This window comes from Microchirus variegatus, assembly GCF_963457635.1.
Source record: "Microchirus variegatus genome assembly, chromosome: 13".
In the NCBI taxonomy this organism is placed as follows: Eukaryota; Metazoa; Chordata; class Actinopteri; order Pleuronectiformes; family Soleidae; genus Microchirus; species Microchirus variegatus.
The window spans coordinates 8,155,958-8,183,248 of record NC_139814.1 but is presented as its reverse complement, the minus strand read 5'-3'; the positions used below and the strand labels follow the sequence as shown (position 1 = coordinate 8,183,248).

Below are 27,291 nucleotides of genomic sequence, written 5' to 3'. Positions count from 1 at the left end.
GAGAGCATAAAACAAAACGATGATAACATTACTGTTGCTGCTTATAATTCCTTTGTCTTTCTCCCTGGGTCATTACTTTCTTAACGTCTCTGTCTCTTTGTGTCTCTTCCGTGCAGGTACTTTGTGTTGGACCCAGAGTTGGGACAGCTGCAGTACTTTGTCAACGAGCAGGGGAAAAGCCAGAAGCCCCGCGGGTCCCTGCCCCTCATCGGTGCCTCTGTAACCCCGAGCGACGAGGCGCCGCACATGTTCATCGTAAACGCCGTCAATGGAGAGCTGTACAAACTCAGAGGTATGACCTCATGCTGTCCTCACGCTGCCCGTATATGGCAAAGTACAAACACTGAGCGGAGGGTGTGTGTGTGTGTGTGTGTGTGTGTGTGTGTGTGTGTGTGTGTGTGTGTGTGTGTGTGTGTGTGTTTTATGACGGAGGGCAGGGATGTTATGAATTCAAATGTTTTTCTCTGCGTTGGTCAGCTGGTCATGAGACACTTCTGAAATAATGTTTAGGTGTTTTAAAGCTTCTATAATCCATATTTTAAATATGATCAGTGGCTGAAAAGATTATGTTCAGTATCAAGAGTCTGTTTTTTTTTTTTAATCATTATTATTATTATTTTCACTGAGATTAATTTGGTTTTCTTAATTTCATGTAAACATGTTTGAAAGTCCAATTACCCCTGCATTTTTGTTTACCCTTAGTGGGACTATAGTTGGACTTGGCGTTCTGCATATGCACCATCATTTTCTCCTCAGTCTTTGACATAGAAGTAGAAGGAGACGACATATTACAGTAACTGCAGTACTTTTGCTGGAAATCATATGGTGGCGGAGTCAGATGCATACGGTCAATAAATAAATGTTTTCCTCCTCGTCCGCATGTAAACTCAGACTCGGCAAGTTGTCCAGGTGCCTGTCTTAGTCTGACTATGGCCTTAGCTCGATAAACTGTACTGATCTATTTTGGTTTGACATTAGGTGAAGATGGAGCGAGATGTGTGGAGAAAAAAAATCGAATCAAATCTAGCATAAGTATGTGGACCCAAAGATGGACAGGACTCCAGATTAGCTTCCCATTATTTCAAACACAAGTTTTGTGCAGGTTTGGGTTGGTTTTCAATATCACATTTGACACAGACATTGGATGTGATGCACAAAATACAGTATTAGAACACTTTTATTTATCACCTTGATCTCTAAATAAGAGGTGTTCACTTTGAAAGAAGAAAATGCAAATAAAATGAAAATAAACCTTTTTTAATACAAAGCTACAAGGAGCCTTTGTAGAGGGGCCAAATAGCTACATGTGGCTCGAGAGCTTCTGGTTTAGACCCCTGCATTAGGAGTCGACCTTGAGTGTCTTGAAAGGCGGCACCAAATACAATGCATTATTATTATTATTGTTGTGATGGTATCTTGTGCAGTAATGCTCCATCTTGTGGTTACTTGACCTAAAACAAAAAAGTCATATCACAAGTTAAATTGCAATATAAAATCACAATTAGATTTTTTTCCCACCTAAATTGTCGTGTGTGCGTGCGGGGGTCCTCCGTTGTAATAGCGGAGCGGAGAGCAAGCAGCTGTATTTACAGCCGAGGTCAGTATTAGTGTGTGTATAGGCAAACAAACAAAAACCACAACGACCGTTACTCATTGCGTTATCACAAAATTACAATATTGAAAGTTGAAAGCGTGTTTCGTTTGTAGTAGGCAGTGGCTATTACGTTTGTTGAACATGTATTACATTTGTGGGATTATTGCAACACACGTATCTGTAAACACACAAACAGATACACACGATAGTAAAGTTGTAACAAGTGTCCTGTTAAACTGTTTAAAGCGGAACTCGACCGGAAGTTCCTATTAATGCAGTTTTTTTTAGTGTGTATCTGCGTCATTACCTTGTTTATGAAGCCCTGAAGGTTCAAAACAAACAGTTCAGCCATTTCTGAGAACGCTGTGTTTTATTGTAATCTGGCTCAGCGAGATCTCTGAAAATCCCGTTATGTTTATGTAAACACTGGTTCTCCTGAACAGCAGATCCTCCTGCTCCGGGCACTAGTCCGGGCACATCCGGTTGCTTACATTGAACCGCAGAAGAAGAATAACGTCCGTTGTGGAGGTGTTTCACGAGCGACAGTGTCTTCTGACTCTGGGTCTGACTCCAGGTCAAAGTCATAAAAGGGACTGAGGTGGGGAAGTCGTGAAGAAGCTTTTTTTAAACATTGTTAAAACAATGTTTTGATAATGAGTAGCAGTGCATCCACCATTCCAGAGGGGGGAGCTGCGCTTCTGAGAGCGGGTGTGCTGATATGTACTAGCCAATCACAACACAGTCTGTCTTCTGGGTGCGAGAGTTTGTCTGAAAGATCGCGCCTGGCGAACAGTGTCAGAAAAGAGGATTTCTATCTGCTCGTTTACAGCAACTAGGAGGTTTTTGACCATAAAAACAAGTTAATATATGTAAGTAGACGTCCAAAACATATATGTGCAACAGGACCACTCTATGTGACCTTTAACACTCTCACCACTGTCCACAGTGCTGAACCAAAGAAGCCCTGAGCATGGTGCAAATGAAAATGTTTGAGCGGCTGGCAGTCAAAAGAAATCCGAGATCTCGAGTTTCCAAGAAATGATGAAAAAAAAAAAAAATTCCCAAAATTTTTTTATTTATTCATTTATTTTTTTTCAACATTTTTTGGAAATTCGAGATCTCGAGTTTGAAACTTTTTTTTTCGTCATTTTTTTTTTTTCTCATGTCACTTCGGGTGCTCCTTAGAAAAGTTACTGCACATGCTAAAAAAAAACAACCTGAGGTTAGGTTATGTTATGGCAGTGTTCCACACAGTTTTAATCTCCATGCTTTGATTATTTCTGAATTGTTTATTATCCGAGGAATCATTAAAGCTCCACAGAAGAGAAACATCAGTGTGCGATAAAAGAGGCCTGTGCTTTCTGTGACTTTTATCCACTGATGCAAAAGAGACTCCTTTTCACTGTTGCTCCACACAAGCTGCTGGAATGTCCCCTCACGTTCTCGAGGGGGAGGATATCAGAATAACTTGGCCTATATTCCTCATCTGTTCCAAGCGAAGAGGAAACAATGATCTCACAGAAAAGGAGAAGTTGAGTTTCAGAGGTGTTTTTCATCTCATGAGATTCAAGAACTATCAAGAAAATCATGGAAGTAGAAGTGATTTTTTTTGTTTTGATGCGGCCAAAGCCTGTGATTAATATTAGCTGTTACACTAAGGCCTGGTTACCATGGGAACACCTGAAAAGCCCACTTTCCGGAGTTGAACTTATAAGGTTGAGTTTCTCAGGCGTAGCTTATTAGCTGCGTATCATCTTACAGTCGAGCTTTTAAATGCCACCTTTATTCTCAGGTTGGTGCCTTTTCACAAGAAGGGTTTTGAACAAGTGACTTGAAGGTGAGCCGGTGTAGGTGTAAGATCCTGCGTCTGTGGTGCAGAGATTACAGCGAGGAGAAGGTGCAGACGTGTTTATTTCACCTTTACAGCTTCCTCAAACTCCCAAATTACAGTTGGAGCACGTTTATGCCATTAATACTTCTTTAAAATTCTCTTTTTATTGAAAGTTAGAGACAGGGAATCCAATAAAGAAAGTCACATTTATGCAGGAACACACTGCAACTATAGAGATGGTTGTGATTTTTGCCACTAGGAGTTGATGATGATAAATATCCCATGGCTACATTTTTCAAACTTGGCTGGACACAGCAGCTTTTATTCCCTGAAAAACATGGAAGTAGATATAATCCCACTTTCTTGGAGCAGCAGTGATGTCTCTTTCTAAGAAAATCATTTTATATGTTCCAGTTTAAAGCTACAGTCTGTCCAGGGTCAAATGAAGATATTGGTTACACCACTGATGACTCGATTAGCTTCTTGTGAATGGATTTTGTCAACCTAGTTAATCAATTTCAACACTTTTTTTCCTTCAATTTTTGATGCTTTTTTCCACAAACTTCTCATTTTATTTTGTTTCATAATTTGTAACAAGATATCATTTCCTGTTTGCACTACCGGGTTTGTCACCCTAAAGAAGTTGAGTTTACCGTTACACATTATTTTGTCATACTTTATCTGTACTAACAGACTTACGAATACAACTTTTCCACAGTAAATGTCTTTGTTTTCAAATCATTTGCTCCTCATCAGATGACTTCTTGAATTCTTTCACATGACATTCAAACTATGCTCTGTGTCACTAATTAAACATTTACAAGTTATCCAGTCATTCGCCTGATTTTGAGCAGCCAGCTTCTGTGAGTGTTGTTAGTTAGTTAATAGTCAATAAACATTTGGTATTTTTCCTCACTACTGATGGTTGATAGTCTTGTATGAAGTACCTTAAAGGGACGGTGGCCGACAGGGGCAAATGCACTGCATACCCCCAAACACCAGCAAATAACAAAACACCAGTAAGTAAAAGTATTAAAAAATGTGAGGAGCTTTAAAATAACCTGGAGGCTTTTTTTTCTGGGTTTAACCCCAAGAAGCACACTGTGCTCAGTTAATGCAGAAGAACATGAAGGGAGTTTTTCATGATTGAACACAGGCAGACTGTGAGCAAAGGTGAAGTGCAGAGGGAATTTAATCAAGTCTCAATGCTCAGATTAAGCGGATTATCATAACGACCAATCAAAGGGTCAAATTGTTTTCAACAGAGCTGATTAAGACGAAGATGCACTCGTGTTTTTTTGTGCACCAGAAGAAAAGTTGTGATTGTTTTTTACGACCAGGCCTAGGGGGGAAAACCTGATCATAACAAGAATAAAGAGACTCCTTCTTCACCACAGGGTGGCACTGATGCTAAATTACTGATACATTTGAAAATTAATTTTGCATATGCCAGCGAATTTGGCTTTTTTATGGAGAATATTCAGAGCTTGATTGTATAATGAACCTATATGTTTATTGTAGAAAGAGCTGCTTGTGACCTTGTTCGCGACCCGGTGGTCACAAGGGTCCTTTTTGCATGCATCCTTTATTGGACATTGTGAGAGCGAATGGTTGTTTGCCCTGTGATGGACTGGCGACCTGCCCAGGGCTCAGCTGAGATTGGCACCAGCGACCCCCGCGACCCTCATGTGGAGGATAAAGTGGTGGAAGATGAGTGGAGTGAGGGATAATGGAGCTTAAATGTAGTGACTCCTGTGAAAAAGTGCAGAATTCAAGAATTCTTTTCTTTTTTTACCTTTCTGGTGATATTATTCACACGAACATTTGTACCAAATGCAGTGACACCCTTCACAGTTTTCTGCTTCTTGTCGTCATCCACGTTAAACGACTGACTCGGGCAGCGACCTCCTACCCTGAGAGTGAGCGAGCATCTAATGTGATATTTCTCTCTCTCTCTCTCTGTGTGTGTGTGATGTGCAAGCACCTGGCTGTGATTAAAGATGATGAGTTGTCTGTGAGGAGCAGAGCAGCCTCACCGTAGAGAGCTTGGCTCTACTAATATGCACCTGTTTGTGTAGTGATGCATATGTAAAATACAGACGCGGCACATGCTCTTCTCATTTAGGGAGAATATGATTCTGATTAAGGCAAATTAAAGCTGAAAGAGACTTGGAGGTGAAGGTGCTTCCGGTTTGGTCTATTTTGATGAAAGCATTGGATTTGGACTGGAAACCAGAGACAGACCAACAATGAATTCATGCTGCCTGATTTCCTCTCAGTGGTACTTTAGTATTTCTCAGAGGGAGACGGTTTTATTTAAGAACAGAGGAGGTGGAGTTTTTGATTATTTAATTTTAGAATAATATAAAATGCCCCTTTTATTTTGTGAGTTTAGATAGCAGAAAGATTCACTTTCAGTTAATTCTTCATCATTTATCACTTATTGAGACAATTCATAAGGTTGCCTGTGTTGTGCATTAGTCCAAATTGTGTTGTCTGATTGTGCTTTCAGTATTCCGTCTGTTTTTGTCGGTTCAAAAAATAATGAGCAGCTGGTGTGTTTGTCCATTTTAAATGCAGCAACAACTGTCCCCTGTACTCCGTGTATCCCAGAGACGACCAAATGAGAATCTGCAGTGAGAGCGTGAGCGAGAAAAAACCTTTATTCCCAGGCACCACAATCATCATCTCATTCCACTTATAGTAATTACAGCACTGGGACAGATGATGGTGAATCTGACGACATATATATGGAAGAATGGTCCCACACTCTCAGTAACTAATTAAATTTGACCCCTGTGATTATGCAAACTGAGGCAGTGACACTAATAACTGCACTTGAGAATCAGATCATGGACAGCGTGCCGAAGCTCCCAATGTCGTTCAGTAAGATCCATTGTGCAATTTGACATGTGGTTTGAACGTATGGGCAGATGTGAGCAGAGTAAGTGTTACTGTATCGATGTTTTTGCCACAGCAGGACAGAAGCCAAAGGATCAAAGGTCAAGAGCCAGAAAAATCAATTGTTGCTCCCAACATGGTAAATAATGTGTATTGATTTACACTTTTGCCGTTCACACGGTTGCTCAAGAGCAACATGCGGTTGTCCGAGTCATGTACACGAGCCAGGAATTGACACACACAACCTTCCGGTTGAGAGACGACTCGTTCCACCACTGATCCACCATTGCTCGTCGCTGCTTCTTTTAATGAGTATGTTTTTTTAACCTTGTGTAAATGTAGCAAACTTTAAGATTAAATTAAAACTTATAATAAAAAACCAAGCAACACAAAATGGAAGTTGAAAACACACTTACTGTAAGTCAGTATACGTAAATGTTTACATTGTGAGCTCAGTGAAGCAGGTGTGACAATCTTAACTTTGCTTTTTTTGAGTCTTGTATCAGATCACCCCTAACTTGATCATTTTAAAGATTTATGTACACTTCTATGTAGTTTTTAACCATTTTACTTTTCTATTATGTCACTGTTTTACTTTTTTAAACCTTCTATGTTGCTGTGCCTATAAATCTGTAAAGCACTTTGGTCAAACCTTGGTTGTTTTTAAATGGGCTCTTGAAATAAAGATGACTTGACTTGACTGCTGAGGTTTAAAGATTTCTGTTTATAATAATGCAGCTTAGTGGAAAATACTTGAAAAGAGGTTTGAAACACGGTATTTTTTGTAAAATCTTGTGCAATCAGTTGCAATCTTTCAGACTAATCTCGCTCTGTTTTGATGTTGGTGCTTAACTTGCAGTTGACCTAAATGTTATCAGACTATCTTCTCTAATAATTAGTCAGAGAAATGCGATCTGAAGGGTTTTATTTTCCCATCTGACCCGGAGCGGGTCAGCACAAGCAGACAGTCTGTATCTCCTTCAAATGTTAGAGCTGCGGCTCACTGTGTTCGTCTGGGCCTCAGCTGTGTGTGTGTGTGTGTGTGTGTGTTTGTGCTCCGACAGCAGACTTCTGTGCCAGGAGGACGAGGCAGAGAGTATCAAAGTGCCGCCTGCAAAGTGGTCAAAAATGATTTGCTGGTGTTTGTTGAAGACCGAATGTTAAATTTAGCATGGAGGAGATAATGAAGAGGGTTAGATTTGATAGCAGCGCCTGAGGACATCATCAAGAGGGCAGCAGGGTCAAAACGGTTCCACTGTTGATGAGTTGAATAATCATGTGGCCGCACACGAGGTTATTGACATCATGCAGGTCGTCCTGATGAAAAAAAACATCAGATGTGTTACACGTATCCAGATTTCATCCTTGGTTTTGGAAGTCTGCAAAGAAACTTTCCAAAGCTGTTTTAACCCTTAGAACACTGAGCATTTTGCCTGCTTGTTTAATTTATGTTAATACATACAGTATATACAGAGGCTATAAGAATGTGCAACATAGAATGTCTTACATCCTTTTTTCAGCACAACTTGTACAATCTGATGCCATTTTTTCATTTTCACTAACTACATAAACACAACTGAGCAACAAGTACTAAAAATGTTTAAAATCATATTTAATTTGTGAAATTTGGAAATGCATCACAGTTCAATGTTCACTTGTTCACAATTTTCGTTTTTATGAACAAAAATAAAATAAAAACGATCTCTTTTGTGACCACTGCAAAATTATTACTACTTTACATCACTTCTAAAAATGGGAATATGAAAATAAAAGTGTGAATATGTGACCTAAACACCCACCCACACACACACACACACACACACACACACACACACACACACACACACACACACACACACACACACACACACACACACACACACACACACACACACACACACACACACACACACAGGATGATCATATAAAGAGTTGTGTATTATTACAACGGCAATTTTTTTATGGATGCACCTGTGGCACAGAGCTGTGCCGTGTGAGCACTGAGGGTTAAACCACATATAGAGATGGTTTAAAATGCAATTAAATCATATTCTTACTTGACTCATTCTGAAAGTTTTGGCTTCTCAAATTGGATTTCAAATGGTCCTTTGCAAAAACAGTTATTTATATTATTATTATCATATACTTATATTCAGAAAATCTTATTTGTCAAGGGTCTAATTTATCCATCACATTGTTGTCATGTTAAAAACAGTACATTTGTTGAAATTAACCAAATAGAAACTTTGAACTGTAAAATTAATTTTACATTTATATACTGTGTATATATATATATACATATATATATGTATAAAATACAGATAATTCATAAATCAACACTGATAATCTGTACAGAGAACAGAGAATAGTTCCACTTCCCACTTACACAGGACAGAGGGAACTAAACTGTGGAAGTGGAGACACTTAAAGTTGGATGACCTTTAACTGCATATTAACCCGACTGTGAACTCACATGAGGATTTATTATTTACAACTTGTAATTTCATTATTGTGCTCTTCTTGTGTGTCCTTGTAGCCTCTGATGCCAAAGAACAGCAGTTTTGGATCAGTCAGCTTCAAGCATGTGCCAGACGTCACTCCGACAGCAGTGCCAAGGTAAAGAAAAACAAAAAAACACATAACTATTGCAAACATGAACTTGATCCAAACTACACTCTTAGAAATAAAAGTGCTACGTAGAACCGTATAAGGTTCTTCGGCATGTCCTTATAGGAGAACCCTTTTAAAACCCTTTATTCAGGAAAAGGGTTTTAAAGGGTTCTCTCGATCAAAATGGTTCTTACTGGAACCATTAGTGTTACCAAGAACCCTTGAAAAACCTTTTCTTCGGGAAAGGGTTTTTCAGAAGCAAATGGTTCCAGGTAGAACATCAGCCCTTGGAGAAGGACCCTTTTGGAACCCTTATTTCTAAGAGTGTAGTCCTGTGTCTTGTGGAGTGAAAAAAATGAGTAGTGAACTTGTTGTCCCCCTTCTGTGTGACTGTGCACTTATTCATTCACGAGATTCACGAGTTTAACAGTTCTTCTGTCGGCCCCTAAAGTCTTGACCCGCTCTCTCTTTCTGCTCTGCTTTTAAAGGTCCAGTATGTATTATGTGTGTGGGTTTATTGGCAGAAATGTATATTTAAATAAGTGTATAATCACTTAAACATGAAAGTTGTTGTGTTTTTTTTAGACTTATACTAAAGTCTTTTATACATACTTAAGGCAAGAGCCTTGCTTTACGGAGGCTGCCATCTTGTGCCGCCAGGTTTCTGCAGCAGCCTAAGCAGACAAACCAGCCAAAGTGAAACAGAAGCTTACTATTACCCTAACCCTATGCAAAGTAAGCCCCGCCCACAAAAACAAATGTGTCGTCTGCGATACGCTCGGTGTTAAAGGGATAAACACACACCCCCAGGATGTCCATATAAGGAGTTGTGTTTTATTCCTGCATCACTGATCTGTGCCATGTGAGCACTAAGAATAAGAATAAAAAACGATATTAGTTACAGATGTGGCTCTAATTTAGTTGCTACATAATATACACATTTGCTCTTCTCATAACTCTTTGTGTCACAATAGCCTTTAAAAAGTGGGTCCCCATGCAGAAAGATTGGGGAACACTGGTCTGCGTCTTATTTTTTAATGTGGAAAAACAAATATAGTTTAAACAGGAAAAAGTTTTGTGGGCTTATTGTATCGTGAAGCTCATAAACAGTGCGTGGATTTAGGGGAAGATGAATGAATGGAAAAGAGATGGTGGTTTTTTTTTGTACATGAAAGCCACAGGGTAGTGAGTCAACTCACAGGATTTTCTGTCAGTAATAACACACTGCATGATTTTCTTTCATGTGCTTTTCTGAGGAGGTTTTCTTTAATTTCCTGTCTCCTTTTCATTTTCTCCACTGAGCGCAAACCAAGCAAATCAAACCCACATTAGCAGACATTAATAAATGTCATCCAAATGACTGCCATTAATAAAAACTGTCAGTGAGTGTTTGTAACTTTCTAACCAGGTGAACCACTCGGAAGGAGAGATGAAGGAATAAATCAAACGTGAGAAGAAACGTGGTAGATTAAAGACGCAAAAACTGAGTCATGACGCGTTTTTAAATGAAAAATAAGGGACAAAATGTTAAAGATGCAGTGTATTCTGTAGATCCAGCAAACGCTGGCTCTTTTGCATGAAGTGAAGAGCTCATTTTCCAGGTGTCATGTGAAACTTAATTTGCTTGATTAATTCCGGAATATTTTTAGCTCTTCCAGACTTATAATTTAAGGAAACGTGGTGGTTCGAGCTCCTGCTGCTTAGTTTGTGGATGAGCTTGTGCTTAAATGTCAATGTTTCAGTGCTCTCATCACATCTCTGTGGGTTTAGTTCCAGAAGAATTATACTGCGGTGAACTACATTTATCCTCCAACCAGTCTTCTTCCATGCGGTTTCACAGATTTATATTCGATCATGTGATTTTTTTCAGGGTTTAGCATGAGTTTCAGGGGATTTACAAGGTGTGTGTGTGTGTGTGTTCATGTTGGTCTGATCCAGTGGTGAACGAGGCTTGTTACTGCACCACGTGAACATCAGCAACAACTCATGAGGGAGAGGAATGATCCAAAATGTTACATTTCTGTTGCAAGAAATGTATTACACTGACTTGACCTCCCTCCCTGAATATTGTCGCTGATCCATTACCATTTTCTTGCTGCAGTGTCATTTTAAGTGTTCATTTTGAACATGAAAGCTAGATTAATATCTAGATTAGGTATTGATAGATAGTTATATACCAGGCAAGTCCGGCCCACAGGCCAATCACGGCCCAAGGTCAGATTTTGTATACCCGGAGCTTCGGTTTTATAATCTATTATTTATGGCCAGAGACAGACTGGGACAGAAAATCAGCCACAGTCACGTCATGTTGTCATTGGTAGCACCTTAGCTCAGCTGGTAAGGAGTAAGGAGCACTGAAACCAGAGTCCCGGATTTGCAACCGATGCCGTGACGGACAAATTCATGCATTCACCTCCTATTATGATATCTGACTCCAAATGTGAAAGAAAGAAAGGCTGAATTTTTTTCACTTCTGCGTGGCTTAGATTTGGTTGCACTGCCATTTAAAAATGATGATTGTGACAAGGAAAATACAATGATTTATTGAAACAGTGCATTTGTGTATGTAACTTTTACTGTTAATCTTTAGAAGACAGAGCATTTAGGGTGCTTTTTTTTCCATTACTATGTTTAACTAATACAGAGGTTATAAGAATGTGCAATATAGAGTGTCTTACATTCTTTTTAATCAGCGCGACCTAGAGGCAATCAGATGACATTTTCACCAACTGATATAAACACACCTGAGCAAAAAGTACTGTTTAAAATCGGATTGAATTTGTGAAATTTGGAAATATACGTCGCAGCTCACAAGTTCACTTGGCTCATCATCAACACAAAGAAAACAAAAAACGCCGTATTTTGTGACTTCTGCACAATTATTGCTACTTTATATCACTACTAAAAATGCTGTATATAAAATGAATCATAACTTTGACTCAACAACACACAAGATGACACATTTAATATATAGACACACATATAAAGAGTTGTGTATTATTCCCATGGCAATTTACCACAAATTAATCTGTGTCATGTTTTTTAATTGTATCATATTTGACATGAAATTATCCATAATTCCCATATATACCCAATTGATTTCCCACTAATTCCCAATCCAAAATAATTTCTGCCCCTTTGCATCCCTAATAATAATCTATAATCTCCCGTAGGTGTGTTGATATCTAGTCACTGTGTTTATTCAGTCATCAGTTTACTGTTCCCTCTGCGTCGCTCCTTTTATGCAGGCAATTACAAACTGTTCTCACAGTAACTCATATGTTAATGTTGCATTCAACTTGTTTGTACGTGTAATTTGTTTCAGGTGAGGAAGCTGAAAGGCTCAGACGAACACCTGAGCGTAGAAAGAGCAGGAGGAGGAGGAGGAGGAGGAGGAGGAGGCCAGGAGGTGCTGGTGGGTCTCCACACACACACACACACACACACACACGTACACACACACTGAGGCATCTCATTTCTCTAAAGTGCTGTTTCACAAAGTTAGTTTCACCTTCAAAAGGCGGAACTGAGCAGGAACGCTGTCCGTCTGTCTCTCCGCTGTGCGTTTCCTGTCTTGTGTTGACGGCTCCTTTCAGAACCACTCATTCATGTGTCTTTTTAAACAATGAAATACCGCGGCCTCATTATGCTGCCTCATTGTCGACACACTTTATCAACACGTATCTCTTCGCTTGAGAGTGTTGCACAGCTGGAGTGAGGGGAAAGTCCAATTACTCTGCTCAGCCGTGATGAGAAAAGCAATCAAAAGATGAGAGAAAATTGGATAAGCGAGGAAAAAAAAGTGTATTCAGAGGAAGACGGCCTTTTTTTTTCTTCTGCCCAGTGGAGCATGGTGGGCGTTTTGTGGGGCATTTCCACAGCAGCAGCTGTTAGGACAATACCCGCTGTTGTGGTCTAATCCTTCCCTGAGCTGCACTGTCCTGCCTCTCAGATCATTATCACAGCTCCTCAGGTGACGAGGAACCAGTGGTGGAGGCTCAGCAGCATCTACTACCATCATCAGGCAGCTGTGGTGGTAATACTTAAAGAGTTACTAAAAATAGTACAAACTTTTGTAAATAGCAGATGTAGGAATTAAAGTTAACAAACTGTTTTGAGATAGATCTCGATGAGTATGTTATGCGGCTTGTAAATAAAGGAAATACAGATTATTTGATTAGGGCAATTAACTGAGCCAATTGGCCACTAATGGTGCTTATCTGTTATACAGTTCTAGCTCTACTCTACACTAGTACACTCAGCCATGCTATGGCTATTTATGCCTCAATGTCTCTGTCTGGCACAGACACTTAACTGAAATATGACTGAACAGGTTGTGATACGGCTCATGATCGCCACTTTCAGCAGTGCTGTCACTAAATACACCAGACACCTCCTGTTAAATATTGACAATTTCAAAAGCCTAAAATGTTTGAGATAAACGTATGTTTTCAGGATTTTTACGCAAAAGGTAGAGCCTAGCCAAATTATGCTAGGATTTAAATAATTATCCGATAGTAATTTTACACATCACTGTTCTCAGAAACAACAGTTTGTTGAAATTAAAGGGTAACGAAACCCTCTCTTCTGAGGCTAACTTCACACTTTGTCTGATTTTGAAAAAATGCCAAGAAGTGGGCTGGGAGGAGGAGGTGGGGAGCAGTGCAGGGGGGCGTGGTCTGCTAATGAATTTGACTACAGTTGTAGTTTAGTGGAAAAAATCCCCACTGCAGGTTATCAGTGAGTTGAGTCTCTCAACCGGTGACGATGCGACAGGGGGAGGAGATTGGGACAATGAGGACGACAGTAGTGTACCAATGAAGTGTGGACTAAAAAAAACCAATGGCAACATTTGAATGCAGTAGTTGGTGTTTGACTAGAGAGACAGAGACAATTGTGTATCATTTGCTGGTTGGTTGTATGGATTTCAGCCATAGAATCACCCATATTGGTTGATCTCTACTTAAATGTAGTACATTTATATACTGTACATGGGGAAAATATTGACTGCATCTGTAAGATTCTATGTTTGTTTGTCTAGAAAAAAAACAACTGTGCCTTTGGAAACATGCCTAATGTTAGTCAAAGATGATAAAAAAAAAGTACGGATGAAAGTACACCTCAGCAGCACGAGATCTGTGTCTTTTTTCTTTTTTTTTTACTTCCTTTCATGTCTCCTCAGTCTCACGACTAATGATGCAGAAGTCTAAGAGATGTGGAAGCAAACGGGGTAATTATCCTGTTTCCACAATGTCTTTGTTGAAATAAGCTTTAAAGGAGGAACAGCGTGGATCACCAGGATGAGCTGATACACAGTGAGCTCTATAGAACTCTGTTAGCTGACTTCACATCACGTCCAGATCAAAACAAAGAGCTTTTGCAGTGCAAAAGGTACAAATACTTTGTTACTGTACTAAATACACGTATCTGTACCTTACTTTTATATATCTATCAACTAATGCTTTTACTCCACTGCATTTCCTTTAACTATCTTTGTTATTATGGTCTGTATTTATATAGAGCATTTCTAGTCTTGATGCTCTACTCTACAGTTTTCACCCACTCACATGCTGCAACTACTTTCATTTCTAAAACTTAAGTACATTTTATATCAGAAAATGACTTGTGATACTTAAGTACAGTAAATGTCATATACTTTTACTTAAGTAATATTATAAAAAGTGACTTCAACTTCTACCAAAGTCATTTCCTGGTGAGAAACTTTAAGGTACTTTATACAAGACTGCCATTTTGGCAGGAAGCCACGCTGTTCAAATCCATAGACGTATAATCAACCACGCAACACATAGCAGGCAAGTTGTGGACTTGTTGTATTCATAAAAAGTGTAGATGGTGAATAGCTGTTGTAATCTGTGATTCCAAAGCAGTCGGGTACGAGCAAACCAGAGAGAATTGGATCAGATCTGAGAGACAGCAGAAGTGACTGCCACAAAATGAGTTTGAAGCGACCTGAGAAGATGGAACAGATTCCACTTACGAGCTTTAGTACATTTTATTTTGAATGCATTGTGTCTAAACATTCTACATAGAAGAATGAGGTATAGTTTATCAGAAAGCGGACGACAATGTTAATTTCATTGTAGATATAGTCGTATGACTAAAATATCATTTAGTTTTAATCATATTTTGAAATATTTTAGTTTTATTCTAGTTTTATTCAACTATGCATAAGCATATTTTAGTCGACTTGTTTGTATTATTTAAATGTTTCTCTACCGTTCCATCCATTAATATGTTATTATTAAGGTTTGCATTTACAATGCAGATATAACTGTTTGATGTGAAGAAGCTGGTGGTTTGTTTCTGTTTGAACTCCATTTCAAATTCAACAACAGCACAAACAGCTGAGCTGATAAAAGAGCGTTAGTTAGTGTGTGTTAGTGGAATTTTGGATGACTCGCCTCTAAATGTCACATGATTGTAAATCACGTGTTATTTACAAAGGGTTTTCTCTTCCATAACATCGGCGTGAAATTAGACCAAATGCCATCTCTTCTCTTTCTTCCTAACGCCATCATTTCTACCGCTTACCTTGTGTGTCTTCCGCCTCCTCATCCGGTTAGATCAACCTAACCTCACTAAGAGATTAGTCTGATTCTCTTCTGATTGGTTCTCTTTCCAGTTCGTCCATTCTTCATTGTCGAAAGTGTCATAGTTTTTTCTACATCAACTTTACCTTTATTCACTTAACGTCTCGTTTTTGGCTGTGAAAAAGGGTTGATGAACATTTTTCGTTAACACTGGTGGAGGATGTTGGTTAACTGCAGGTCTGGGATAATATCCATTATGACTGTTTCCATATTGGTGAAACACACACAATAAAGGTCAGATATCATCCCCTGCTCGATCTCCATGGATTTAAAGTGCACAGTGTTCTCTGAAGGCTTGAGACCAGCGTCGCTGCTGTTCATTATTGCAGGAGCCTTTTCCTGCCAACATGGTTGTGTAAACAAACCGAGTCACATGACGTTTGGAGCTCTATACTGGGCTTGAGAGCTTGCTGTCGGTGAGGAGTCGGCGCTGCTCGGTCAGGCAGTGACCACTGCTGTACGCTGATGAAGCCTCATGATAACAAAAAAGGCTGAAACTAATAAACACACACTCTCCTAAACAGGAGAAGTACAAAGAGCCAAACCATAGATTTTGACTTGGGTAATGTTGTTGTACTTTCTGCACGAACACAGCATATTTTATGTTTGTGCTGCCCACTCTATTCCCACCGCTGTGTTTGTCCTTCTTGGCCTTTAATCTCGGTTTTGGCAACAGCAGGAAGCAGGAATTCTTCTATATGATTAAATGTTTGAAGCAAAATAAACCTGTTCACAGTTCTTTGGTTTACACCGTCTCAAGTAGGAAATTAGTGTAGTGAACGGTACTTTTTATGCTGTAAAAAAAAAAGTATTTAACACTGATTATTTTATCTTCAATGTGACTCCAAGCTATTTTCTAATCTCCAAACCTGGGGTTATTCCTGAACAACACATAGACTAGTGTGTAATTAGATATACTCCCTGTTGTGGGGAAAATAACAGATCAGCAGCTGACCATCGTACCCACACTGACTCACACAGGGCCAAGTCCGCCCACGGCTGAGTGACCGCAGAGCACCTGTGAAGAAAAAAAGCACAGGGACTGCATTTTCTTTCTTTTTTTAACTCTGAGCTCAGTCTATCAGGGAACGGGTCCATTCCGTCATATTTGTATAACATAAAAAACACAAGGTATGCTATTTCAATCTCAAGTATTGTGTTTTGTTTTTTTTATCCTATACATATCTAAATACAGTCGTCCTTTCATTGAGTTGTTCTCTACAGAAGCGTATTGCATTTATATATATAATAATCATATAAAAATCATTATTAAATTTTGAATAATTTTTTTCCATGTTTTTCAGTCTACTTTTTTTCCTGATTTTCTGAGTAAATATTTTCCTGTTTTTCTGAGTAATTTTTTTTATGTTTTTCTGAGTAATTTTTTTCTGAGTTTAGAGAGCATTTGAAATAATAAACACATTCACTCCTTTATTGAGAGTTCGATTTATAACAACATGGACGGCTTGTTTAGTTTAATCAAGTTTTACTTTGATCTGGGTTTAGGACACTGGGAGATAGTCCTGTCTTTAAGTCAGACAGATGGCATTACTATTAGTTTGTCGACTTTACGCAGGCACCTGAGGACTTTGTGGTTGTTCAGAAGGAAAGCCCATTCAGATCTGCTAGACATAGCAATCTTTCTCCAGGATCAGTTGGACAGATATAGCATGCTCCATGGATACAAGATGATGCATTTGAAATGCATTCAGGCTGGCTATGTGGTGACTCAAGAGACGATCAGGAGACTGCTGAAAATATTGGATCCACATGGTGTGCAGCTGAGGCGCCGGAATTGCCTTCGGTGATTACTCCGAAAAACAGGAGAAAAAAATGTGCACGAAAAAACAGAAAAAAAATGTATTCTGAAAAACAGAAAACAAAATTACTAAGCAAAACAGAAAAAAAAAATACTCAGAAAAACAGGAAAAAAATTTGACAGAAAAACATGGGAAAAAATATTCAAAAAATCAAACCGAAAATTTATTACTAAGAAAAACAGGAGTTTTTTTTTTTTTTTCAAGTGAATGCAATACGCTTCCGTAGTTCTCGGCTTTAATTTTTAATAAAACTAATCTGCTGGTGCAGTGAAAATATTTTTTCCTAACCTAAGTTAGTCTGGTTATAAAGTTGTCCGAGGTTAACAAGTAACAATTAAAAAAGGGTAAGAAAAGCTATTAAAGAACAGAAATGAGAATATGAAAGAATGAACAAATAAAATGGGGATAGATTAAGCAATAAAATAAAACAAACATTTTACAATATCATTTACTGAGGGTGCACCTGTGGCACAGATGCCGCGTGAGCACTAAGGGTTAAAGGATTGGTTTAATCCAGGATAATGAAAGGAATATGGAAATAGAGTTAGGTTAGATTTATGTACTTTTTCCATCTCCAGTTTTGTCTTCAGGCCTTTAAATAATGCTGATGTTCAGATTCAGAGTAGAAGTAACAACGGATTGCAATCACAGATTGCTTTATCATAAGAGGCCACAAGCCAAAAGGAGCTGAAGACCCTGCTGTGTGATTTTGAATTGAACTGATAGATCTTTAGTTCAGTATGCACGTTTATTCACATCTGCGACTCTCTGTGTGTGGCTCGCACCTTGACTGCATTTATCTTTCCTTCCATCACTGCCTCTATTCTGCTTTTACTCTGATTTGTCTTGGTCATACATCATTTTTCTTCCCCCCCCCTTTTCCCGTTCCAGTTAATTGAAATCCTCAGAGCTCTGTGCCAGTTTTGGAGGACAAAAACTCAGCACGTCAATCTGCTCACACTCCAAAAGTGTGGTTTCTTTTCTGCTTACTCACTTCTTATGGCTTAGCCTCGCACAATGCAACAGTGTTCTCTCATGTAAGCTGATTATTTTCTGTTAAAATGATTACTCAAGGCCACTCACTCCATTTTATTTATTTATTAGATTTTTTAAACTTTATTCATCCCGGCAGGGGATATTCTTCTCTGCATTTTACCTTTTGTCTACTGGAAACCTTCCAAGAATTCATGGGCAGCCACTGAGCAGCGCCTGGGGGTTTGGTACCTTCCTTAGAGGCAGCCTTTGACCTGTCAGGATGCAAACTGCAGACCCTTTGGGTACAAGCCAAGTTCTTTTTCCGCTTGTCTTTACCAGCCCATGAAAGTGTTGCCATCCATCTATTGTCGACCAACAGGTCAGCAGTCCATCACTGGGAAACAAACAACCATACCCTCCCTCTCACATCCACACCTATGGGCAATTTAGAGTGTTCAATGAACCTCTGCATGTGTTAGGACTGTGGGAGGAAACTGGAACAGAGGTCCAGGTCGTAGAATCATACAAATGCCTTTGTATACAAGAGAGGAACATACAGGAAACATGATTTTTATGTAAAACTGAAATGCTATAATAGTGTTTTTATTTACAGTGTATATGTTGAAATTAAAATGGTTCTATATCACCGAGCAAATAAAACACAACAAACAGCTATTTGTCTATAGAATTCATCACAAAATCCACACAGGACTGAGGCAGAAAAGGCACAAAATATTGTATGTTTCTGCAACGCTGTCAATCAAACACTGGCTCCACCTTTCAGACAGTTCCTCCAATCATCATGCAGAAGCCCAGCGTCTGGCCACTGCTCCATTGACTCCTAGAGAAGCTGAGCTTCCATGGCAGTGACGTTTTGGCTTATTTGTACTATTTGTACTACTATTAAAAAATAAATAAATAAATCAATAAAATAAAAGATTCTGTGTCGTCCCATAGAGGTTACATGTTTTAATGCGGAGGCTGCTAAGGGAATATGGAAATCTCACTTTCTAATAGCACACGTTTAGTATTGAAATGTCAGTACAACACAGAACATATTTGACGAAATTTTAGAGGAAGCTGAGCTTCACTTAGAGCAGGGGTTCTCAACGTTTTGATACCTGAGGGCCAATTTAGGAACCCAACATTGGACTGAGGGCCGCCAAAGGAAAAATAAACAGAAATAAATCCCATTTGTAATAATTTTAATGACCAGATTGCAGTTCTACAGTTTTCACTTATTGGTCTGTATCCAGTAATGTCCAATAAACATTTAACAAGCTTAGTAGCTCCTGGATTAAAACAATCAACTGTAATTCATTGCGGGCCGCCAGAAATGTTTCTGCGGGCCGCCATTAGCCCACGGGCCTCACTTTGAGAACCAATGTCTTAGAGCAATCGCCACTGGCAGAAAATTTACCTGCTGAGGAAGCTGAACTTAATGTTTGTAAGTTGATATTAACCAATTCTTACTGTTCTTTCAACCCTTAGAACACAAAGCATTTTGGCTGCTTTTTTTCCCCCATTACTATGTTAAAACATACAGTATATTCAGTGAAAAAAATAACAATTTCACTTTCATTTTCGCCACACACCTAAGCATAAAATATTCAAAATGTTTAAAATCAGATCGAATTTGTGAAATTTGCTCATTTTTATGAATGTCTATTTTGTGACTTCTGCACAACTATTGCTACTTTATATAACTAATAAAATGCAATTTAAAAGTAATCATAACTTTGACTCAACAGCACATAAGAAAACAACATTTTTTAAAGCCTTAGTTGTGTATTATTTACCTGTGGCACAGATCCTTGCCGTGTGAGCCCTGAGGGTTAATATTATTCTTTTATTGCTGGTTCAGTGAGTTATCTTTTAAGGATGAAAACAGTCTGTGTTGCGTTGTAAACACCTGCTCCAAGATTCCACTGCAGTCAGGCAAAAAGATCTGATGTCCCTCTGGGAGAGGCAAGCATGAAAGAAGGCCACCTCCATTGTGCAACATGCAGCTTTTTAGATTCAGATCAGCTTTTATTCCTTCAGCTATCAGGCTGATAAACTCGGACAGCTGTCATTCTATACAACACTTTAATCTAGCATCTTAAACCAAGACATGCACTTATTTATCATTTATTGATTGACTAACTATAATGTATTTATTTTGATCACTGCTCCATTACTTCATTGCCTGTCAATCTGTTGGTGCTGACTGTTAAATTATTAAAGCTCACATAGAGTGGTCCTGTTGCACATAATATGTTAGTTATGGAGGTCTACTTACATACATTAACTTGTTTTTATGGTCAAAACCTCCTAGTTGCTGTAAACGAGCCGATAGAAATCTTTTCTCTTTTCTGACGCTGTTTCCCCGCCGCGAGATTTGAGACTCAACTCTCACCCCCAGAAGACAGAGTCTTCTGATTGGCCAGTGACCAGTAGGAAGCACACCCGCTCTCAGAAGCACAGCTCCCCCCTCTGGAACGGTGGATGCACTGCTACTCATTATCAAAACATTGTTTTAACATTGTTTAAAAATAGCTTCTTCACGACTCCCCACCGCAGTCCCTTTTATGACTTTGACCCGGAGTCAGACCCAGAGTCAGAAGACACTGTCGCTCGTGAAACACCTCCACAACGGACGTTATTCTTCTTCTGCGGTTCAATGTACGCAACCGGATGTGCCCGGACTAGTGCCCGGAGCAGGAGGATCTGCTGTTCAGGAGAACCGGTGTTTTACGTAACCGGACCAGGTTTTTTCAGAGATCTCGCTGAGCCCGAGATTACAATAAAACACAGCGTTCTCAGCAGTGGCTGAACTGTTTGTTTAGAACCTTCAGGGCTTCTTAAACAAGGTAATGAAGCAGATACACACTAAAAAACAGCGTTAATTGGAACTTCCGGTCTAGGTCTGCTTTAAGGCTAGCTGAATGTAATGCAGATGTGGTGAGCTACTGAATCTGAATCTGAATCTGAAAAAAAAACCCACACAAACACGAGGAGAACATGCAAACTCCACACAGAGACGCACTTGTTCTGACTGGGTCGTGAACCTCGGCCCTTTTGCTGCAAGGCATGAAAGTGTTCTAATCTAATCAGGAGTTTCAGTTGTTTAGTGTTAAAATAGCTTTGAAACTCCTGCTCCTAATTATAATGTCACTTTATGTTACAGCCCCACATTAGCCATACATTAAACTTCCCATGTTTCCGCTTCCCCGAAAGCACAAACACCGGTTGTGTTCCTGTCAGTGAGCAGTGTGACGTGTTGTTGGAAGTTGTTTATTTGATCTGTTTTATTCTGGTGGCTGCACTGAGCAGACCTCTGTGATCCTCTGGAGGATGAATCTCTGGTGTCTTGTCTTGCCGCACTGCTGCTGTAATCTAATGGAGAGTAAAAGGACAAAGGAGAGATACTGGTCTGACAGCTCGGCCTGTGCGAGCTCACAGGTCAGCGAACTGAAGAGGGAAGAGCCGCAGAGCAGGAGGGATCAAGATTAAAGGATGAGATGTGACTTGCTTTGGTACACAAAGAAAACAAAAACAACTGAAGGAGTACGGCTGAAGAAATAATCATTATAAAATAAAAACAAAATCACAACTTGAAACAACAGTTCTATTTTTCAAATGTTCCGTGTTCTGTCTATTACAAACTAAAGTAATATGTACATGATGAGACATAAACACAAAGTTCAGCCAAAAATAATGAATTAATCGTATTCATAATATGATGATCATGTTAAATAAATCACTTGCAGAATAAAAAGCTGCTGAACCAGTTTGTGAACTTGCACTCCTGCATCATCATCACCACTCAACTACTAAACCACTGTTTTCAGATATAAACCAATGTTATTGATGGATCCAGGTGCAAATCTTCACAGTTTAAAGTCAAATATTGAAATTATACATGTGATAAAAATCAACTGACCATCTGCCTCTTTTGTCAAAAACCAGCTACTGCATTCAAATTTTGCCATTGGCTATTTGAATCCACTCACTCATCATACCTGTCTAATCAGTGTGAGGCTCCACCCCTTTTATTAAATGCCGGAGCTGTTGCTCTGTTACCATCGCTCCACCACGTGAAGCTGAAGAAACAGGGGCACGCTGGGCTTGCAGGGATTCTTTCTGTAAGTGAAATGCGACGTGGTGTCGACACGGGATGTCTTATTTTTATACTTCTCTACTACCTCTCCTGCTCATGCTGAATTTTTGCGGCTCTGCTGCAGCATCCACCAGAAATAGAAGTGCTGCGTATCCACTCCGACCTTCCGCAACTGAGAGGACCCCAACCACTGTACTTTGACATGGACAAGAATGGATGTGTATCAACTCCGACACTAGATCAGAGATGCAACACAACCGTTACGCAAAACCAGTATATTCTGGGGGTTAGTCGGACGAACATACCTGGATAATGAGATTCATAGTCCCATTACTTTTGCATGTATATGCTCAGTCGTACTGGAGTCAAACTGGAGTCGGACCGAAGTTGGGCTGACTTGGTGTTCTGCACATGCATATTTCCTCACCGGTCTTTGACCCAGAAGTAGAAGGAGATAACAAATAAACTGCAGTACTGTTGCTGAAATCATGAAACTGCGGTGGCAACGTCTGTCTTCAGACAACACAACACATGCAAGAGCCATGCTGCATCTGATTTGTATCAAATTAACGTAAATGTACATTAAATTGCATTCAATACAGCGCCACCTACGGAGGCGGAGTCAATTTAAATAAATTTTGTCCTCTGCATGTATACTCTGCAAGTTGTCTGATTGCCTGACTTAGTCGGACTATGGCCTGGGCTCGATTAAACTGTGCATGTATACATTGTGGGTCAGATTTTAAGAGCAGACCACTTGCACTCGCCCGCAATCAGTTCTCAGCCCGCTTCTTGGCCTTAGTCAGCGACAGAGGAGAGGGTTAAAGTTACGCTTTAAACTCCCACATAACGCTTTCTCTCCGTCTCTGTGCCCCCCTCCTCTCTTCCTCCAGGGATATTCATCCTCTGGTCGGACCCGTAGCTTCTCACTGCTCCCTCACTTAACCCCGTCTTCATCCCCGGCTTCCCAGAGGCACCTGGGCCACGCGGCCACACCCAGCCACATCGTCACCATCACACACCACAAATCTCCGGCTGCAGCTCGGCGGGCCAAGAGTCAGTACCCAGGTCGCCTGCTGGAGGTCAAGGAGGTGAGTGTCCAAGGTGGAACGTTGTTTTAACAACGGGTTTAAGTTCCCACCTAATGGCAGAAAACAAGTGGAGACAGCATGTTTTATTACCGATGAGTCTCTTTAACACTGTTTTCATTAAAATCACTATAGTTTTTGCTGAGATCTGGAAACGCAGCGACATTACTGTCAGGTTACTATGGTTACTCTTCAAAACAAATTGATACTATGACAGTATCTGGCTGTTTCCTGCTCATAAGTGAGTCTGCTTTTCCCTGGACGAAACACCTGCATATGGAAATATTTAAGGGAATTACTTTGATAATACAAGTTTTTTTGTCTTTGTCACCATGAGACACTATACTCAGAGGCTGTAGTGATCCCATGAGTCCTTCTTTGATAAGATACACCTTTACGTCTTTAAGTCTGATAATGTGGAAAGTTGGCATACTAGCAGCAGAAGGACAATGCATAAGGAAACATTAAAAAAAAATACCAAGAAGACATTCGAGTAGCACAAACTGCTTTTGATCACTTTCACTCACCTGCATGACTGTTTGCCCACTGCTGGATTTGAGTGCGCACCACCAGTATGTGTCCTCAAGTCTCAAGGAGGTCCATTCTGCTCCAAATCTTCAAATCTCAAGTCTTCATTTTACCAAATGTGAGCACCTCAGCATTTAGTGATGGTTTCTGCCGACTGCTCATGCTTCATGTAGTACAACTCATTGTAGTCTAGTTTGCAGGACACCCTTGTTTTAATCTAGGAAGACGTTTAAAATCACGGAGTCTTGCTTCAAAGAGAGGTTGTACAAGGATGGTTGACACAACCCATACTCAAAGTAAAGTATAAGGACATAGAAATCAGAATCAAAATCAGTCAATTAGCTGCGATTGACGCCATGTTTTATGAGATTGAGGACGCAAGCTTGTAATGTTTGATCAAAATAGACCCTTATATGAGTATGAATGGAACTGCAGCCACATACACAGAAGCCAACTCTCTGCAAACACAGAAATCATAAAGTATGTAATAGATAATGCACAAAATTTGTGCATTATCATTAAATGTAGGGCTGAACAATTTGGGCACAACATATGTGCAGTGCAGTTTTCTCACAGGCGTCGAAATTGGGATTTTATTATACAATATACAATCTTTTGAAATAAAGGTTCAGTCCAAAATTCACTATGTAATTACCTTAAAATGTGTCGTAGCATTGCCAAATATTATAAACACTTGAAATCCGATTGCAAGGACTTTAAAAATATTATAAATGTGCATAGAGGACAGAACAGTCTGTCCTCTATAAGTCTAGTCCTCGACAAAACTACAAAAAAAAAAGCAATTTTATCAAAGTCAAATAGTGTTTTAATTAAACAGAAAGTTTGACCTGTGATGAAGTTTGCTCTGTGTAACACCAGCCTTTGTGCTGCATTGTGTTTTGCTTGGCCTTTGTCTCCTTTGGGACTGTGGTGCAGTGAGTTCAGCAGATATTTCTGGCCTGACAGCGGACTGCGGAGTGCTCACTCCTTACTGTACTTTCAGCTTTGCTGGCATTTTTATGGGATGCAGAATATCAATATATTTTAACATGGTTGGAGATGGGAGGGGGGGGGGGGGAGCTCTGCAGCTTACGCTGGAGAAGTCAGGTCAGCGTGGTGGATCGTGTAGAAGTCAGCGTACGATGTGCAAAAGTGTCAGAGTGTGAAAAGAAGATAGTGTGAAGGTGAGAAATGTGATGGCGAGGTCCTTCATATGGAGAATGTAATATTATTAAATCCCTAAATGTGTAGGGTTTGCCACAATTTCCATAAGACTTTACATATTCCCCCCCAAGAGGACGTAGGACGTTCTGTGTTCATTAAAAAGCGCGTCCATTGAATGGTCTGATCTGTTTTTCACTGAGTTTGAAGTTCAAATCCTCATTAATTCTCTCCGCCTCAGTCACCACACCTGCCACTTTTCAGTTAATTCCTTTTCTTATCTACTACATCTCTGTACACTCAGCATAGTCATTCACTCTGGTCTGCGTAGAAGGTAATTTTTTTTCCCCTCTCTGAATAATAGACTATATAATCTGTATATGGGTTAGGGTGATTAACTGCCAGAGATTAGACGAGAAGCCGTGGGTTTTGTGTTGCGCAGAAACAACCCTAGAATCTTTCCAATCCTGCCTTTATAGTTGGTGCATTGCTACATTCATTTTTGGATCAGTGCAACTGTGTGAAACTGTTGGGAGGATCGTTGTCACGTCACTATGTGCATGTACGTTCATGTTGTTGGCTAAGAGCATGAGACAAACAGGATATACAAATAAATAGTGCTACTAGAGAGATTCATTTTCTCTGACAAAATAGTTCACACATTGCTAGATATAAAAGAGTCAACGATATAAAATGGACAAAAGTAGGAAATCTTCACAATTTAAAAGCCAGACCCAGTGAATCTTTATCTATTTCTGTCTGAATTATTGTGTCAGCTGTAATTACCTGGTATCACTTTTCCTTCTTAGGTTTAGCGTTTGTATTCAGACACCGTAAGTAAAGGCTTTGACCTTGTAGCTTAGCTTGAGGTATGAGGAATAAGAAGACAATCTCATACCTGTAGTTATCTGATCCTTGCTCCACAATAACAAAGACCACTCGCAGTTTGTGACGTGTGATAAACTGGGACAAAGCAGCTTTGTATTATTATCCACAGGGTAAAAACCACCACCGACCTAATATCCTGCACCGCTGTAATTGAAACCTCACAGTAGGACCTGAGGGCCCTGAGCTGTTACCTAAAACTGAAGCAGTAGGAGTAGATCTGCCAAACCACGAGTGTTTGAGAAAGTTGACATTTATGTCAGCAGTTCATCTGGCTCTTATAGTAAAAGCTTTGTATTTGCACGATATAGTGTACACTACAGTTTTGCCATTCACCCAAGGACCAAGGACACATCAACGTGTAGATTGGAGCTGGGAATCAAACCCACAACCGTCCGGTTGAAAGACAACTTGCTCTACCACCGGTCCACCGTCTTCTACTTCATTCTGACATAACTCCCGCAGGAGCATCACTATTTCATGCAAAGCTCTTTCTGTCACGCCTCTCTTGCCCTTCGAGGACCTGGCTGTTTTCAACATTCAACAATTCCCCTCAGTTCTCTCACGCCGCGTTGTGCGTCTGCCTCGCTTTGCTAAGAATATCTCGCCTAAATGATTCTCTTTGCGCGACAGAGAGCCAGCAAAGTGCATTCAACGCAAGCACAGACTAATTTGTCACCGCTCAGGAGCAGAGCGTGTCTCCTCAGATGAACCTGGGACATTATGAGTAAATACAGAGCAGATGGTGTCATCGTTAAACAAAACAAACGCTCCTCGAGTGCTCGCATTTCCTCAGCAGACACAGAAAGCGAGGTCCCTCTGTGACGTGTGGTTCATTCTCTGTTGGGGTTTTACGGAGGAGGTGGGGCTGAAGCTTCCTGTGACCTGATTCTTATCTGTGATTTAGCTCCTCGTCCACTACTCTTCCAACAGTCTTCCCTCCTTCCTCTGGTCGTTTGTTCTTCTCCCTTCATTCATAACAGGCCCATAAACTCAATCTGACGGGTTTTTGGCGAGAGGCCGGGGGGGGGGGGATGACGCTGGAGTCGACAGTAAAGGAGTCTGCTTGCACTGTGATTTATGCACCGCTGCACACGGCACAGAGCAGAAAGCTTGCTGCGCACTGATTATCAGTGGATTTATGGCCAAACACCAGCCTTGGCGATGTTGTGTTGTACATTCCAT

At 40.0% G+C, this 27,291-nt stretch overlaps 1 protein-coding gene across 1 annotated transcript in view; it reads left to right on the top strand.

The window, feature by feature from the left end:
- Positions 1-27,291, top strand: part of osbpl10a (oxysterol binding protein-like 10a) — a gene marked incomplete at its 5' end in the record, with an annotated part of 94,794 nt that overhangs the window by 20,756 nt on the left and 46,747 nt on the right. The window contains 4 exons of the mRNA XM_083900264.1: positions 117-292; positions 8,863-8,942; positions 12,262-12,351; positions 23,338-23,535. Coding sequence (XP_083756390.1) covers positions 117-292; positions 8,863-8,942; positions 12,262-12,351; positions 23,338-23,535 — 544 coding nt within the window. The remainder of the gene's footprint in view (positions 1-116; positions 293-8,862; positions 8,943-12,261; positions 12,352-23,337; positions 23,536-27,291) is intronic.